The sequence below is a fragment of the Tachyglossus aculeatus genome, chromosome 10 (assembly GCF_015852505.1).
Source record: "Tachyglossus aculeatus isolate mTacAcu1 chromosome 10, mTacAcu1.pri, whole genome shotgun sequence".
Classification (NCBI taxonomy): domain Eukaryota; kingdom Metazoa; phylum Chordata; class Mammalia; order Monotremata; family Tachyglossidae; genus Tachyglossus; species Tachyglossus aculeatus.
Genome location: NC_052075.1, coordinates 59,389,772 through 59,406,462, shown reverse-complemented (window position 1 = coordinate 59,406,462; position 16,691 = coordinate 59,389,772). Strand labels below are relative to the sequence as shown.

The 16,691-nt window shown below is 62.1% G+C and overlaps 1 protein-coding gene across 2 annotated transcripts; it reads left to right on the top strand.

The window, feature by feature from the left end:
• PAN2 (poly(A) specific ribonuclease subunit PAN2) lies at positions 1–15,997 on the top strand. 2 transcript variants are annotated; one of them, XM_038752336.1, is made up of 27 exons: positions 1–87; positions 379–445; positions 1,302–1,680; positions 2,303–2,472; positions 2,627–2,747; positions 2,854–2,931; positions 6,571–6,838; positions 6,950–7,292; positions 7,471–7,567; positions 7,686–7,805; positions 7,998–8,117; positions 8,358–8,486; positions 8,579–8,778; positions 8,919–9,067; positions 9,160–9,266; positions 9,349–9,447; positions 9,656–9,738; positions 9,832–9,973; positions 10,180–10,323; positions 10,558–10,617; positions 10,846–10,936; positions 11,890–12,047; positions 12,126–12,269; positions 12,347–12,526; positions 12,631–12,724; positions 15,306–15,503; positions 15,600–15,997. In XM_038752336.1, the coding sequence occupies exons 3-27, from the start codon at positions 1,375–1,377 to the stop codon at positions 15,632–15,634; spliced, it is 3,636 nt and encodes a 1,211-aa protein (XP_038608264.1). In that variant the 5' UTR covers positions 1–87; positions 379–445; positions 1,302–1,374; the 3' UTR covers positions 15,635–15,997. The 2 variants fall into 2 exon arrangements, with proteins under 2 accessions (XP_038608264.1, XP_038608265.1); XM_038752337.1 differs by lacking the exon at positions 1–87 and having other exon boundaries at positions 102–445; positions 6,601–6,838.
• Positions 15,998–16,691: the final 694 nt, after the last annotated feature.

Below are 16,691 nucleotides of genomic sequence, written 5' to 3'. Positions count from 1 at the left end.
GGGAAATTGGAGCTCCCGAGGGCCCAATGGCCGGGCATGGGCAGCCATCGCCTTCCCGACGTCTGGAGCCAAACCCAACCGACATTTGTGGGTGATGCCCCCCTCTCGGTCCCGATCCAGACCCCCCAGAAAGGGATCTTGGGCACCTCCCGCCTTGTTGCCCAGACGAGAGGATTCTGGGTAGCCACCCCCCCAGAGGATTCTGGGTAGTTGACCTCTTCTGTAGCCCTAGAGGATTCTGGGTACCGTAGCCCTCTGGTTCCCCCAGAGGATTTTGGGTAACCGATCCTCATTGCCCTCCCCAAAGGATTCAGGAAAAGTGACCCTCTCCCACCATGTCTCCCCAACCAGAAGCCACTTTTCCTGTTTTTCCCAAAGGCTGCTGGGTAACCGAGCCCCTCCCGAGTTTTTCCACCGAGGACTCTGGGTAGGAAACATCAATCAGGTAACTGGCCATCATCATCATCAATCGTATTTACTGAGCGCTTACTGTGTGCAGAGCACTGTACTAAGCGCTTGGGAAGTCCAAGTTGGCAACATATAGAGACAGGCCCTACCCAATAGTGGGCTCACAGTCAGAGGGCAAGGGGGTCAACTCGTAGGCCTAGAGGGCTTGAGGTGATGATGATCAATCAATCAATCGTATGTAGTGAGCGCTTACTGTGTGCAGAGCACTGGACTAAGCGCTTGGGAAGTACCAGTTGGCGGTGATGGTATTTGCTGAGCGCTTACTCTGTGCCAAGCACTGTTCCAAGCGCTGGTGGAGGAGGAGGAGGTGGTAGAAATGGGGGGAATGGGAGGGGAGGAGGAAGTAAAATGCAGCGTGGCTCAGTGGAAAGAGCCCGGGCTTGGGAGTCAGAGGTCATGGGTTCGAATGCCGACTCTGCCACACGTCTGCCGTGTGACCTTGGGCAAGTCACTTAACTTCTCTGAGCCTCAGTTCCCTCCTCTGTAAAATGGGGATCAAGACTGTGAGCCCCACGTGGGACAACCTGATCACCTTGTATCCCCCCAGCGCTTAGAACAGTGCTTTGCACGTAGTAAGCGCTTAACGAATGCCATTTAAAAAAAAAATGGGGTTGTGGGATGGGGAGGAGATGGAGCCTATGGGACTGGGAGGGGAGGTGGGATGGGAAGGGGGACAGGAAGCCTGCAGTATGGGGAGCGGAACATGGGGATGGTGAAGTGGGGAGAAGGGATGAGGAGTTTTTGGGGAGGAGGGGGGGGGAGTAGAGGGAAAGATGAAATGTGCAGAGCCAGTGATGGGCTCACCCCCCGCCTCATGACCTGGGCCCCCCCAGCTAACCCGGATGTCTGCCCTCGGGCCGGGGGAGCCGTGCTGCTGAAGGGCGCTCCGCTGCCGCCGTCGCCGCCATGAACTTCGAGGGCCTGGATGCGGGACTGGCCGAGTACACGTCGGGCCTGCACCCGGCCCTGGACCCGGCCCTGGACCCGGGGCTGGACCCGGCTTTGGGGGCCCACCTGAGCCCCAGCCTGCTGCAGAACGTGGAGCTGGCGGCCGAGGGCGTGCCCCTCGAGGCCCTGCCCGTGCCCGATTCCGTGCACATCATGGAAGGCGTCTACTCGGAGCTGCACAGCGTCGTGGCCGAGGTGGGCGTGCCCGTGTCCGTCTCCCACTTCGACCTGCACGAGGAGATGCTGTGGGTGGGCACCCACGGGGTAAGGCCTGCCCTACGGGCGGGCGGGTCCCCTGGCGGGGGGCACTGAGGGGATGGGATGGCCTTTCAATCAAGCAATCAGTGGTCGTTACTGAGAATTTACCCTGGGCAGAGCTCTGTATTAAGCACTGCAGAGGGCTTCCTGCTACCATCATCATCATCATTATCAATCGTATTTATTGAGCGCTTACTGTGTGCAGAGCACTGTACTAAGCGCTTGGGAAGTACAAATTGGCATCATATAGAGACAGTCCCTACCCAACAGTGGGCTCACAGTCCAGGGGGCCGAGGAAGTGGGTGCAGTCAGATGGAGTAGACGTCTGCTCTGGGGGACTTAATTCTTGCCTGTCGGGAGATGGGGGGTTGGACCGGATGGCTTTCCTTTACCGGGTCCTGCCACCGAGGCATCGGGAGGGGTGGGACAGCCCAGGGGAGGTGAAGGAGATGTTCTCAGTCAGGGTGGGCAGGGCAGGACCTCCCCGTGCCCCCAGCCACGTGCCCCCTGCCCCCGGGCCCCAGTGTCTCCAGCCACGTCTCTGCAGTCCCGGGCAGCTGAAGAGGGAGTGGGGATGGCAGGGCAGGTGGGCCCTGCTACGTTCACCGCTCCGCTCCCCGCCTTGCAGGGCCATGCCACCTCGTTCTTCGGCCCCGCCTTGGAGCGCTACTCCTCCTTCCGGGTGAACTGCAGTGACGACATCCGGCAGATCCAGAGCCTGGAGAGCGGCGTCCTCTTCCTCACCAAGAACAACCTCAAGTGCACGGCCCGGGGTGGGCTGATCGCCTTTGACTACCTGTGAGTGGTGGCCGGGCGGCCCCGCCCCCGCGGGCTCCAGCGCTGGGTGGCCGGAGGCCCGGCGTCCCCCCGGGTGTCCCTGGGCTCCCCGCCGCCGGCCCCTGCCCCCGGGCCTCACGCTCCCGCCCGTCATTCTGTGGGTCCGGCTCGGCAGCATGGACGAGGGTGAGGACATGCACAGTCTCCTGCTGACGGACAGCAGCACCCTGCTGGTGGCGGGCCTGCAGAGCCACCTGATCGAGATCGACCTCAACACCGTCCAGGAGACCCAGAAGGTGCGGGGAGGGCGCCGGCGCCGGGCCACACCTCCTCGCCGCCCCTCCGGTCAGACCGGCCGGCCCAGCTCACCCCCATCCCTTGTCGCCCCCCCCGCCGGCCCAGTACCCCCTTGAGACGCCCGGAGTCACCATCATGAGGCAGTCGAACCGCTTCTTCTTCTGTGGCCACACATCTGGCAAGGTAACGGAGCGCCTGCGAGGGAGGCCCCGGCCCCTCGCTCCCCACCCCCCGGGATCCTCCGGGGCTCCCAGGTAGGGACCGCTGGCCCCACCCTCCGGGCCCCGGGGCTCCCCCGACCCCTATCCCTTCCCTATCCCATCTTCCCCGAGAGGCCTTCCCTGATCGGCCCCCGCCTTCCCGGTCGGTCGGCCCCTCGGCGCGCCGGCCTGGCGGGCTTCGGGTCCAGAGTCGCGGGGAAGGGGCCGCTCTTCCTCCAGCACCTGTCCACCGGGGCCAAACTCCAGCCGCCACCGCCACATGGCTAGAGCCGGGAGGAAGGCGCTGGGAGCCCGAGTGGATCCGGTCCTTCGAGGTTCGGGAGCTGGCCGGGACCCGGTTTACTGAGCTGGAGAGAAGGGGGTGTTGGGAGCGGGGTCCTCGGCTTGCGGCGGGGGAAGGCTGGGAGAGGGAGGGGGAGTTTGTTGGGCTTGTGCTGAAAAGGGGAAGGGAGAGAGCCATGTGAGGGAGCCCCGCTGAGGTCACTGACTGGGGGTAGGGACCAAGGGTGCGAATGCCAGCAGGCGGCCTGGCCTGGGGGTGCACCACGGGGATACAGAGGTGCCAATTTCTGCCCCCACCCACAGATAACATCAGTCCCCAAACAGTCTGTCTGGGCCTGCTCCTGGAGAGGAGAGAGGCTGGAGGCAGAGAGGTCAGCGAGGAAGCCGGTGTGGTGGTTAGGGTGGGATATAACGTGTGCCTAGATGGAGAGGAAGGGTGGATTCTGGAGATGGTGTAGAGGAAAAATCGGCAGGATTTGGTGACTGACTGAATCTGGGGGCTGAAAGAGAAAGGAGTCAAGGATACCGTCAAGACCTAAGAAATGGGGAAGACTGAGGGAGAGGGAGGTGGGGGAGAAGATTTGTTGGGGAGGATGAGGAGTTTTGGACAGATTGAGCCTGAGGTGTCAATGGGACCTCCAAAGAGAAGTCTCGGAGGTCGGAAGTGCGAGATGGCGGAGGAGAGAGGTTGGGGCGAACGAGGAAGATTTTAGAGTCATCCATGTCAGGGAGTAGGTATAGGTGGAGAATCAGTCAATCAATCAGTGGTATTTATTGAACGCTTACCGTGGTCCAAGCACCGTACTAAGCATTTGAGTACGATACGACAGTTGGTAGATATGTTTCCTGCCCCCAGCGAGCTGACAGTCTAGAGGGAGAGGCGGAAGAGAAGGGGCTCCAGACCTGAGCCTAAGGGGACCCCCACAATGAGGGGGCTGGAGGCAGAGGAGGAGCCGGTGAAGGAGCGGCCGGAGCTAGGAGGAGGCCCAGGAGAGGACAGCGAAGCTGAGGTTAGAGAGCGTTTCCAGGACGGGCTGCTGGTCTTTGGTGTCAAGGGCAGCCCGGTGCGGGGGATGAGGACACAGTCTGCTCGAGGTGAGAAGGATGTCGGTGAGGCTTAAAGTGGCCAGGCTTCCTCTTGCCGCCCTGCATGGCGGGTGGCGGGGGAGTGGGGAGGGTGTGCGCACGCACGCCGGGGCTGGGACGCCCGCAGGAATAATAATAATGGTAACAATAATTGCATTTATTGAGCGCTTACTATGCGCAAAGCACGGTTCTAAGCGCTGGGGAGGTTACAAAGTGATCAGGTTGTCCCACGGGGGGCTCACAGTCTTAGTCCCCGTTCTACAGATGAGGTAACTGAGGCCCGGAGAAATTAAGTGACCTGCCCAAAGTCACAGAGCCGACAAATGGGGAGCCGGGATTTGAAGCCACGACCTCCGACTCCAGAGCCCGGGCTCTTCCCACTGACCCACGCTGCGGATGGAACGCTGGCCACCGAGTACTCTGAAAATCCATGCGATTCAGCAGAATACCGGAATCAATCAATCAATCAATCGTATTGATTGAGCGCTTACTGTGTGCCGAGCACTGGACTAAGCGCTTGGGAAGTACAAGTTGGCAACATATACAGTCCCTACCCAACAGTGGGCGGCTCGCAGTCTAGAAGGGGGAGACAGAGAACAAAACCAAACGTATTAACAAAATAAATAGAAATAAAGAAGACTTTGTAGGGAGCACCTGTTGCGTTGGGCTGGCGTCAGTGGGTCCCGCACCCTCCTGGGGTGAAGACTCCGTACGAGGCATCAGGGAAAGGAAAACGCTGAGAAGTGAGTCATCCCTACACTCAAGAAGCTTACACTCTATAGGTGTATAAAAGCTTATGGGCTATTCACACACACACACCGTTCATACCGGTTTCTGCAACACCCTTTCCCCACAACACGTCAGGACTCCCTCGACATCTCCCTCCCCCCAGACCGGGCTCCGGCGGGACTGGGGGGTTTCTCGGGGCAGAGGGGCTGGGGGAGGAGCCGCTCAGAAGACGTCCTGCCAGGGGCCGGGGAGGGGGATGGTCCATCCGGCCGCCGTCTTGGGATGCGCGGCTCATCCGTCGATCAGTCTGGAATATTTCTGTGTGCGTAAGAGCGCTGGACGAAGCCCTTGGGAGAAGACAGGCGGTGTCGCCTAGCGTCGTATTTATCGAGCGCTTACTGGGTGTGGACCGCTGCACTAAGCTCTTGGGAGAGTCCACGATAACAATATACAGGCACGAGCGTACAGGCCAGAGGAGCCGAGGACCTGGGTTCTAATCCCAGCTCTGCCACTTGCCCGCTGTGTGACTTAGCAGGGGAAGTCACTTCACGTCTCGGGGCTTCAGTTTCCTCAGCCGCAAAATGGGGATTTAGTACGCTTCCTATTTAGACTGTGAGCCCCAGGTGGGGCAGGGACGGTGTCTGGCCTGGTTAATTTGTATTTAGAACTGTGCTTGACTCTTAATAAACGCTAAACAGATACCTTAAAAAAAAAAAAGACAATACAAGAGAATCAGTAGACGCATTCTCCCCCACCCCTCCACCCCAGTCCTCCCCGCCTTTTTTTTTTTTTTTTCTTATGGTACTTGCTAGGTGCTTACCACGTGCCAGGTGCTGTTTTAAGCGCTAGGACAGATACAAGACAGTCAAGGATGGACACGGTCCCTGTTCAGCATGGGGTTTACAATCTGAGCCCACTGCTGGGCAGGGACCGTCTCTATATGTTGCCAACTTGTACGTCCCAAGCGCTCAGTACAGTGCTGTGCACACAGCAAGCACTTAATAATTACGATTGATTGATTTCCCTGGCCCCCGCCTTACTGGGCTCCAGCGGGACGCTGGCCAGAGCTCCCCCCCCCATCAGTCCCTTGGTTGTCACGCTGTCACTCCATCTCTGTGTTGGTGTTTTGTCTTCCCTTTTAGGCCGGAAGCCCCTCCAGGGCAGGAACCGTGTCTTTTTTTACCTCCTTCTGTACTTCCCAAGGTGGCAGTAAGGTGCCCGGCAACCAGAATAGCACCAGGTGCCCAGGACAGCACCTAGGAGGTCCCCGGTAGAGCAGCAGGTGCTCAGTACAGTGCTGAGGAGGTATCTAAGCTGGCAGCACGTGCCCGATACGGCACCTAAGGGGCCCCAGTGAAGCAGCGGGTGCCCAGCTTAGCGCCCGGAAATGCCGCCGCCGCCGCCTCCCTCCCTCCTCCCCGTTGGGCACATCCTGTCCTGGAGCGGTCCTCTCCAGCGACCCCGGCCCACCGCGCCCCGCTCCCCACCCCCCTCGGCTCCGCAGGTGACCTTGCGGGACCCGCGCACCCGCCAGGCGGAGCACGAGTTGGACGCCTACTCGGGCAGCCTGTCGGACTTCGACGTGCACGGCAACCTGCTGGCGGCCTGCGGCTTCTCCAGCCGGCCCGGGGGCCTGGCCTGCGACCGCTTCCTCAAGGTGTACGACCTGCGCACGCTGCGCTCGGTCACACCCCTGCAGGTGCACGTGGACCCCGCCTTCCTGCGCTTCATCCCCACCTACACCTCCCGCCTCGCCATCGTCTCCCAGACCGGTGCGGATCGGGGGCCGCGGGCGGGGGGGGGGTCTACGGCGGGGATGGGGCAGGGACCTCCCCTCCGGCTCCCGGTGACCAGCCCCCCACCGCGGTCCCCCCCCACACCAGGCCAGTGCCAATTCTGCGAGCCCACGGGCCTGGCCAACCCGGCCGACATCTTCCACGTGAACCCCGTGGGGCCGCCGTTGCTGACGTTCGACGTGTCGGCCAGCAAACAGGCCCTGGCCTTCGGCGACGCGGAGGGCTGCGTGCACCTGTGGGCCGACTCCCCCGAGGCCTCCTTCAACCCCTACTCCCGCGAGACGGAGTTCGCCCTGCCCTGCCTGGTGGACTCCCTACCGCCCCTCGACTGGAGCCAGGACCTGCTGCCCCTGTCGCTCATCCCCGTCCCGCTCACCGGCGACGGCCTCCTCTCCGACTGGCCGGCCGACCGCTCGGCCCCCGCGCCCCGGTGAGCCCCCTCCTCGCCGCTCCTCGGCCGCTCGGCCCCCGTGCCCCGGTGAGCCCCTGACCCTGCCGGACCCAGCCCTTGTGGCCGCTGTCTCCCCCCTCCTTCCTGTGCCCCTGGGGCGGGGGCGGGCCGGTCCGGGGCGGGCCGGTCCGGACTGTGCTGGGTGCCCCGGGCGCAGGAGGGCACCCCCCGTAGAGGCAGAGATCCTGCGGACCATGAAGCAGGTCGGCTTCATCGGCTACGCGCCCAACCCTCGCAGCCGGCTGCGCAACCAGGTGGGTGCGGCCCCGGCCCCCCGCGGCCCCCTGACCGGCTCTCCCCGCCGGCTTCGCGACCGGGTGGGCGCGTCCGCCTGGCCCCCGGCTCCCGACCCCTCGCCTCTCCCCCCGCCAGATCCCTTACCGCCTCAAAGAGCTGGACAGTGACTCGGACAGCTTCAGCCAGGTGCCCGAGTCGCCCATTGGCCGGGAGGAGGAGCCGCACCTCTCCAAGGTGGCCAAAAAATACCGCAAGGTGGGTCGGCCGAACGGGCCACGAGGGCCGGGGCCGTGGGGGGCGGGAGGCCCGGGACCCCGAGGCCTAGCCCACCGGGGTTCCCGAGCACCTCCTGAGGGCCCAGCGCTGTACCGTACCGGCCCGGGCGAGCGTGGGCGTCGGGCCGGGCCGAGGCCGCCCCCGGCCACCCCTGCCGCTGGCCAACCCCAGGTCACCATCAAATACTCGAAACTGGGCCTGGAGGATTTTGACTTCAAGCACTACAACAAGACCCTGTTCGCCGGCCTGGAGCCCCACATCCCCAATGCCTACTGCAACTGCATGATCCAGGTCGGTCCCCCGCCCCACTCGGCCGGGGCCGCTTCTCTCCTTCCCTTCTCCTCGCCGCCCCCGCCCCACCCGGCTCCTTTCCCTTCACTGTCCCCCCTCAACCAGCCCCTTTCCCCTCACTGTCCCCCCTCAACCAGCCCCTTTCCCCTGAGTGTCCCCCCTCAACCAGCCCCTTTCCCCTCACTGCCCCTCGCCGCGGGTGCCCCCAGCCAACCTCGCTGCCCTCCCCCTTTCCCCCAGGTGCTGTACTTCCTGGAACCGGTCCGCTGCCTGGTGCAGAACCACCTCTGCCAGAAGGAGTTCTGCCTGGGCTGCGAGCTGGGCTTCCTGTTCCACATGCTGGACCTGTCCCGCGGGGACCCCTGCCAGGTGGGTCCGAGGGGAGGGGGCCCGGGGCCCCGGGGCCCGGGCGGGGAGACGGGGGCGGTCCCGCCCTGACCGTCTCACGCCGCCACCGCCAGGGCAGCAACTTCCTGCGCGCCTTCCGCACCATCCCCGAGGCGTCGGCGCTGGGCCTCATCCTGGCCGACTCGGACGAGGCCCCGGGCCGGGGCAGCCTGGCCCGGCTCATCCAGCGCTGGAACCGCTTCGTGCTCACCCAGCTGCACCAGGACATGCAGGAGCAGGAGGGGCCGCAGGCCTACCGCGGGGCCGCCTCCAGGTAGGGCCCGCCCGGGGCCGCGGCGGGGGAGATCGGCCCTCGGCCTCACCCGTCACCATCGCCCCCTCTCCTCCCCTTCCCCGTCTTCCTACCTCTGCCCCGTCTCTCTCTCCGGACCACCGCCTGCTCCCGGCCGGCAGCCTGGCCTCGTCGGGGGACTCGGTCATCGGGCAGCTGTTCAGCTGCGAGGTGGAGAACTGCAGCTTGTGTCGCTGTGGCCAGGAGACCGTGCGCGTCTCGTCCACCCTGCTGTTCACACTCTCTTATCCCGAGGGCGGCGGCGGCGCCGGTACGGGGTGGCGCGGGGCCGGGTGGGGGTGGCCGGGGGTGGGGACCAGAGGCCCGGGGCCCGGGAAAGTGACCCCCCCCGGCTCCCCTCAGACAAGGCCGGGAAAGACTACGACTTCGCCCAGGTGTTAAAGAGGAGCATCTGCCTGGAGCAGAGCACGCAGGCCTGGTGCGAGAACTGCGAGAGATACCAGCCGTCGGTGAGCTGGGGGGCGGGGGGCGGGAGGGGGTCACCCGGGTGGGGCCGGGCCCTCACAGGGGACCCGCTGACTCCACTAACAGGTCCAGACCCGAAACATCCGCCGACTGCCCGACGTCCTGGTCATCAACTGCGAGGTGAACAGTTCCAAGGAGGCCGATTTCTGGAAGATGCAGGCGGAGGTGAGGCGTTCGGTTGTGGAGGGGGGGGGGATCGGTGGACCCTGGCTCTTGGCTCGCCCATCCCCTCGGCCCCCGAGCGTCCACGTGGCAGGCCCCGGGCGGCCCGAGGAAGCCCCGCGGCGGGGCCGGAGGACCGGGGGCCGAGGCTGCTGGGGCCCACCCTGGCTGAGCTGTCTGCGGGCCTCACCCTGTCCACTCTTCGCCCCAGTTTGCTTTCCAGAAGGCCGTGCGGCGTGGGGGGCGGGGAGGGCAGGGCCTCCCCCAGAGCAAGGAGCGGGCCCTGGCCGACTGGTAAGTGGCCGTTCCCGAGGCGCCCGCGGGCTGGGAGGACCCTCGGGCGGACCGCCCGCCCGCCCCACCGCCGCCCCCGCCTTATCTTGGCAGGAAGGAGCTGGGGAGCTCGGCTCGGGGGCCGCCGCTTCCTTCCGTGGAGGAGCTGAGGGATGTCTGGCTGCCCTACTCCCTTCGCATGCGGCTCAGCAAGGGCAAGGAGCTGGACATCAGCGACTGGGCACCCCGCGGACAGGTGGGCGGTGGGCCCTGCCTCTACTGCGACCGCTCCGCTCCGTCTCCTCCCCGTAGACCCTCCCCCCCCACCGCATCCATGCTCCCTCCCTCCCTCCCTCTCTGCCAGCGGCTCAGCGGCCCCGGGGTCTCCCCTCTCCCGCGCCTCAGAGGACCCAGGGTTCCCCCCACCCGCACGACTCAGTGGCCCTGGGGTCTCCCTGGCAGCGGAGCGAGGCGGAGGCGGAGGCAGAAGAGGGGGTCTGCCTGTATGACCTGATGGCCACGGTCGTGCACGTCCTGGACCCCCGCACAGGGGGTAGCCTGGCGGGGCACATCAAGGTGGGGGAGACCTACCACCAGCGGAAGGAGGTGAGGGCGCGGGGCGGGCTGGCTGCAGAGGGTGGAGAGGGACAGACAGGCCGTCGGGTGGGTCGGCTGCAGGGGACAGAGGGGCAGGACGGCAGAGGGCACGGGGTGGGTTGGCCGCAGCGGGGCAGGGAAGCGAGGGTGTGGGGTGGACTGACTGCAGAGGGTAGGGAGGTGCCCTGTGGCGAGAGCCCGGTGCCCTGCTCCAGCCTCCCCCGGACCCTCTCCTTCCCGTAGGGTGTCACCCACCAGCAGTGGTATCTATTCAACGACTTCCTCATTGAGCCCGTGGACCAGGTCGGTGGCAGCGGGAAGGGGCCTGAAGCCTGGCCCCGTTCTGCCCCCGGGGCAGGGCCAGGCGAGGGGCAGGCAGGGGCTGGCACGGGACGGGATAAAGTAGCCAGAGGGGGAGATGGGAGGGAAGAGCCGAAGGGGGCAGAGGCGGGCGAGGGGTAGGCGGAGGCTGGTGAGAGATGAGCTAACGGGGCGAGAGGCAGGCGGGGTAGTGACCCCTGGCTCCCGCAGTGTGAGGCAGTGCAGTTCGACATGAACTGGAAGGTGCCGGCCATCCTGTACTATGTCAAGAGGAACCTCAACACCAAATACAACCTGAGCAGTGCGTGTGTATGCGTGTGCGTTTACGCGTCCGTCCGCCCGGGAGGGGTGCAGGGGGGTCAGCAGCCTGGCCAGCGGCGGGGGGGACGGACGACTGAGGCCTCTGGTTTGGTTGGGGGGCTCCCTTAAGGCCCCGTAGTGCCAGACCCCAGCCAGAGTGGCTCAGAGGTGGCCAACAGGGTGGGCGTTGGGCTGGGACTCTGTGCCGCCCACCCAGCTGATGCCAGAATCCCCCAAGGAGGTGCTCCTTTGCCCCCGATAGTCATCATCATCATCATCAGTCGTATTTATTGAGCGCTTACTATGTGCAGAGCACTGTACTAAGCGCTTGGGAAGTACAAATTGGCAACATATAGAGACAGTCCCTACCCAACAGTGGGCTCACAGTCTAAAAGGGGGAGACGGAGACCAAACATACTAACAAAATAAAATAAATAGAATAGATATGTACAAATAAATTAAACAAATAAATAGAGTAAAAAAATATGTACAAACATATATACATATATACAGGTGCTGTGGGGAAGGGAGGGAGGTAAGATGGGGGGATGGAGGGGGGACGAGGGGGAGAGGAAGGAGGGGGCTTAGTCTGGGAAGGCCTCCTGGAGGAGGTGAGCTCTCAGCCGGGCCTTGAAGGGAGGAAGAGCGCTAGCTTGGCGGATGGGCAGAGGGAGGGCATTCCAGGCCCAGTCCCTCCGCCCCCTGCTTTTTCTGCCTGGGCCCAGCTGTCCCCCCGGGCTGTTCCCTGGATCCCATCGGTCCTTGTCCCTTCTGAGTCTCCTCGGCCCTTGGCCACCACTCTGCTTTCAGCCCCTCTCCCTCACCCCGCCTCCTCCGCGGGCCCCGGTCGGTTCCTTCGGGGATTTCCCGGCCCGCTTGCCCTCCTTCCTTCCAACCTGCCCTCCCCCTCCGCCGCTTCCCCCACCCCCCAGCTGCCTCCCTTCCATCCTCCAGTCAAGAACCCGATCGAGGCCAGCGTGCTGCTGGCCGAAGCCTCTCTGGCCCGCAAGCAGCGCAAGACCCACGCCACCTTCATCCCCCTCATGCTGAGCGAGATGCCGCAGGCCGGGGACCTGGTGGGGCTGGACGCCGAGTTTGTGACCCTCAATGAGGTGAGCGGCGGGGCGTGCGGGCGGGGGATTTGGGTGGGGACGCCTCTGAACCGTGCCCCCGCCGCCGCTCCGGCGCAGGAGGAGGCCGAGCTGCGGAGCGACGGCACCAAGTCCACCATCAAACCGAGCCAGATGTCCGTGGCCAGGATCACCTGTGTGCGGGGCCAGGGCCCCAGCGAGGGGATCCCCTTCATCGATGACTACATCTCCACGCAGGAGCAGGTGTGCCGCGGGGTGGGTGTGCCCGGCGGGGGGCTGCGGCCTCGGTGCCGGCCCCGCTCACCTGCCGCTCGCCCCAGGTGGTGGACTACCTGACGCAGTACTCCGGGATCAAGCCGGGCGACCTGGATGCCAAGATCTCCTCCAAGCACCTGACCACCCTCAAATCCACTTACCTGAAGCTGCGCTTCCTCATTGACAGCGGGGTCAAGTTCGTGGGCCACGGCCTGCAGAAGGATTTCCGGGTCATCAACCTCATGGTGCGGGGAGGTGGCGGGGGAGACACCGGAGGTGGGGGGCCGGGCGAGGCCAGAGCCCCCAAACCCCCGCCCACTCCTCTCCCACCTTCCCCGGGCCCGACCAGGTGCCCAGAGACCAGGTGCTGGACACGGTCTACCTGTTCCACATTCCTCGCAAGCGGATGATCTCCCTGCGCTTCCTCGCCTGGTACTTCCTGGGTGAGTGACCTGCAGACCGGCGGGGCTGGGGCGCGAGCACCGGGGTTGGCACATTGGCAGCCAGAGCAATCAATCAATCAATCGTATTTATTGAGCGCTTACTATGTGCAGAGCACTGTACTAAGCACTTGGGAAGTCCAAGTTGGCAACATATAGAGACGGTCCCTACCCAACAGTGGGCTCACAGTCTAAAAGGGGGAGACGGAGAACAAAACCAAACATACTAACAAAATAAAATAGAATAGATATGTACAAGTAAAATAAATAAATAGAGTAATAAATATGTGGCCCTTGCCCTTTGGGAGCTCACGGTGTCATGCGGGAGGCCAGCCTACACCCAGTGGGAGCAGGAGGAAGAACAAGGGCAGAACAATCAATCAATCAATCAATCGTATCTATTGAGCGCTTACTGTGTGCAGAGCACTGCACTAAGCACTTGGGAAGTCCAAGTTGGCAACATATAGAGACAGTCCCTACCCAACAGTGGGCTCACAGTCTAAAAGGGGGAGACAGAGAACAGAACCAAACATACTAACAAAATAAAATAAATAGAATAGATATGGACAAGTAAAATAAATAGAGTAATAAATATGTGGCCCTTGCCCTTTGGGAGCTCACGGTGTCATGGGGGAGGCCAGCCTACACCCAGTGGGAGCAGGAGGAAGAACAAGGGCAGAACAATCAATCAATCAATCAATCAATCAATCAATCGTATTTATTGAGCGCTTACTGTGTGCAGAGCACTGTACTAAGCGCTTGGGAAGTCCAAGTTGGCAACATATAGAGACGGTCCCTACCCCGCAGTGGGCTCACAGTCTAAAAGGGGGAGACGGAGAACAAAACCAAACATGCTAACAAAGTAAAATAAATAGAATAGATATGTACAAGTAAAATAAATAAATAGAGTAATAAATATGTGGCCCTTGCCCTTTGGGAGCTCATGGTGTCATGGGGGAGGCCAGCCTACACCCAGTGGGAGCAGGAGGAAGAAGAAGGGCAGAACAATCAATCAATCAATCAATCGTATTTATTGAGCGCTTACTCTGTGCAGAGCACTGGACTAAGCGCTTGGGAAGTCCAAGTTGGCAACATATAGAGACAGTCCCTACCCAACAGTGGGCTCACAGTCTAAAAGGGGGAGACGGAGAACAAAACCAAACATGCTAACAAAGTAAAATAAATAGAATAGATATGTACAAGTAAAATAAATAGAGTAATAAATATGTACAAACATACATACATATATACAGGTGCTGTGGGGAAGGGAAGGAGAACAGAGAGTAGCCCAATTATCTCAGCCGATATATAGCTGATATAAAAAAACTGGCCCTTCAAACAGAAGCACACATCAGCACAGAGTGCCGAGACTAGCAAGGAAATATTTAAGGGCCAAATGGGACTCGAGCGCTGAGGCTTAATCCCACCTGGGGGAGGTGGGATTTTCGGAGGGCTCTCGAGACTATTATCATCATTATTAGTCCAGTCAGTCAATCGTATTTATTGGTCACTTACTGTGGGCAGAGCATTGTACTAAGCACTTGGGAGAGTACACTCTAAAGGCAGACATGTTCCCTGCCCACAGTGAGCTTAAAGTCTAGAGGGTGAGACAGACGTTAATAGAAATAGGTAAATTACAGATACGTACATAAGTGCCGTGGGGCTGGGACGGGGATGTGTGAAGGGAGCAAGTCATGGTGGCGCAGAAGGGAGTGGGAGGAAAGGAGGGCTTAGTCAGGGAAGGCCTCTTGGAGGAGGTGGGCCTTCAATCAATCAATCAATCGTATTTATTGAGCGCTTACTGTGTGCAGAGCACTGTACTAAGACGACGGGGAAAATGTTTGTTAAGTGGTGGGACGATACAGGGTAATCAGGTCGGACACAGTCGTTATCCCACAGGGTGTTCGGTCCAAGTAGGAGATGGGGAGAGCTGTGGCTGGTGGATTTTTGATTTTGGGGGACCGCCTGGAAGCCGAGCCGATGGCTGGTAGTTTGTGCTTATGGAGGGACGGGGGCAACCGGGGGAAGTGTCTGGGGAGAGAAGAGGGGGGTTGCCGAACTGTGCTGCAGGGAGACGGTCCGGGCAGCCGTGGGGAGTGTGGGCTTCAGGGGGACAGGCTGAGGCGGTAGGTAGGCCCTGACTGATGCTCGGACTGGGAAGTGGCGGTTTGGTCAGAGCCGCGGGAGGATTTAGAGATTCGGAGAGTGATGGGTTGCGGGAGCTGAATGGTGGGGCAGGGGGAGGGCTGACGATGACCCGAGGTTCCCGGCTTCACTTCCTGGGGCACGGCAGCGTTGTCAGCGGTGATGGGGACATCGGGAAGAGGGGAGGAGGGCTGGCAGGGGGATGAAGAGTTTGGTTTTGGACACGTTGGGTGTGAGGTGTCAGCGGGACTTCCGCCTGGAGCTCTCCCAGACGAGTCACGGGATCAGATGGCGGTCGGGACCCGAGGGCCCAAGCCGGGCGTGGGGAAACCCGACTGGAGGGGGCCGGCGGCTGCACCCCGTGGGAGCCGAGGGGCAGGCCGGAAAGGGGTCCTCCGGGCCAGGGTGGGCTCCCCGTGAGGTCTCACCCCTCCCCCAGACCTGAAGATCCAAAGCGAGACCCACGACAGCATCGAGGACGCCCGCACGGCGCTGCAGCTGTACCGCAAGTACCTGGACCTGAGCCGCCACGGCCGGGAGCCCGAGGAGTTCCGCAAGGTGCTCAAGGCCCTGTACGAGAAAGGCCGCAAGCTGGACTGGAAGGTGCCCGAGGCCGAGGGCCCGAGCAGCCCCAAGAGTGAGTGTCCGGGCCGCGGCGGGGGCCGGGGGAGTCTGTCCGGCGGGGGACACGCGCTCCCGGCGCCTCACGGTCCCGGTGGTGTCACCCTGACAGGTGCGGCCGTGTTCTCCTCGGTGCTGGCGCTGTGACCACCCCCCCGGCCCTGCCGTTTGCCGGACGGCTCTGGCCCCGCGGCCGACGAGGATCTCTCCTCCTTGGGGTTTGACCCGGGCCCGTGGGGCCGGGCGGGAGTAAGGAGTCCAACCCCTTCAGGGGGACTCTCCCTGCCACTCCAGCCCGAATGGTCGGGGAGGAGACTGAGGCCCCCGGACTGGTCCAGGCCCCTAACCGGCTGCCAGCGGGCACCGCTCCATACCCAGGCCATCCTCGGAAATGCCAAAATGGGGGAGGGGACGGCTCTGAGGCCCCAGCCGCCCTGTCTCCAGCTTGACACTTTCCCTCCTCTCCTGCCTGTCAGACGTTTTTATAAAATAAAATAAGGGCAAAATGCAGCACCGAGCATCGGGGAGGGGACGGCTCTGAGGCCCCGGCCGCCCTGTCTCCAGCTTGACACTTTCCCTCCTCGTCTGTCAAGTGTTTTTATAAAATAAAATAAAGGCAAAATGCAGCACCAGGCGTCGGGGAGGGGACGGCTCTGAGGCCCCGGCCGCCCTGTCTCCAGCTTGACACTTTCCCTCCTCGTCTGCCTGTGAGACGTTTTTATAAAATAAAATAAGGGCAAAATGCAGCACCAAGCGATGGAGAGGTGACGGCTCTGAGGCCCCCAGCCGCCCTGTCTCCAGCTGGACACTTTCCCTCCTCATCTGTCAGACGTTTTTATAAAATAAATAAAATAAAGGCAAAATGCAGCACCAAGTGTCGGGGAGGGAACGGCTCTGAGGCCCCGGCCGCCGTCTCCAGCTTGACACTTTCCCTCCTCGTCTGCCTGTGAGACGTTTTTATAAAATGAAATAAGGGCAAAATGCAGCACCAAGCGTCGGGGAGGTGACGGCTCTGAGGCCCCGGCCGCCCTGTCTCCAGCTTGACACTTTCCCTCCCCGTCTGCCTGTAAGACGTTTTTATAAAATAAAATAAGGGCAAAATGAGGCACCAAGTGTCAGGGAGGTGACGGCTCTGAGGCCCCCAGCCACCCTGTCTCCAGCTCGACACTCTCCCTCCTCATCTGCAAGACGTTTTTATAAAATA

What these genes read in the sequence shown, in the direction of transcription:
- PAN2 (XM_038752336.1), top strand. Translation starts at nt 1,375, where the DNA reads ATGAACTTCGAGGGCCTGGATGCGGGACTGGCCGAGTACACGTCGGGC. An exon ending in CCTACCACCAGCGGAAGGAG is followed by an intron (nt 10,324 to 10,557) that starts GTGAGGGCGCGG and finishes TCCTTCCCGTAG; the next exon opens with GGTGTCACCCACCAGCAGTG. An exon ending in ACATCTCCACGCAGGAGCAG is followed by an intron (nt 12,270 to 12,346) that starts GTGTGCCGCGGG and finishes CGCTCGCCCCAG; the next exon opens with GTGGTGGACTACCTGACGCA.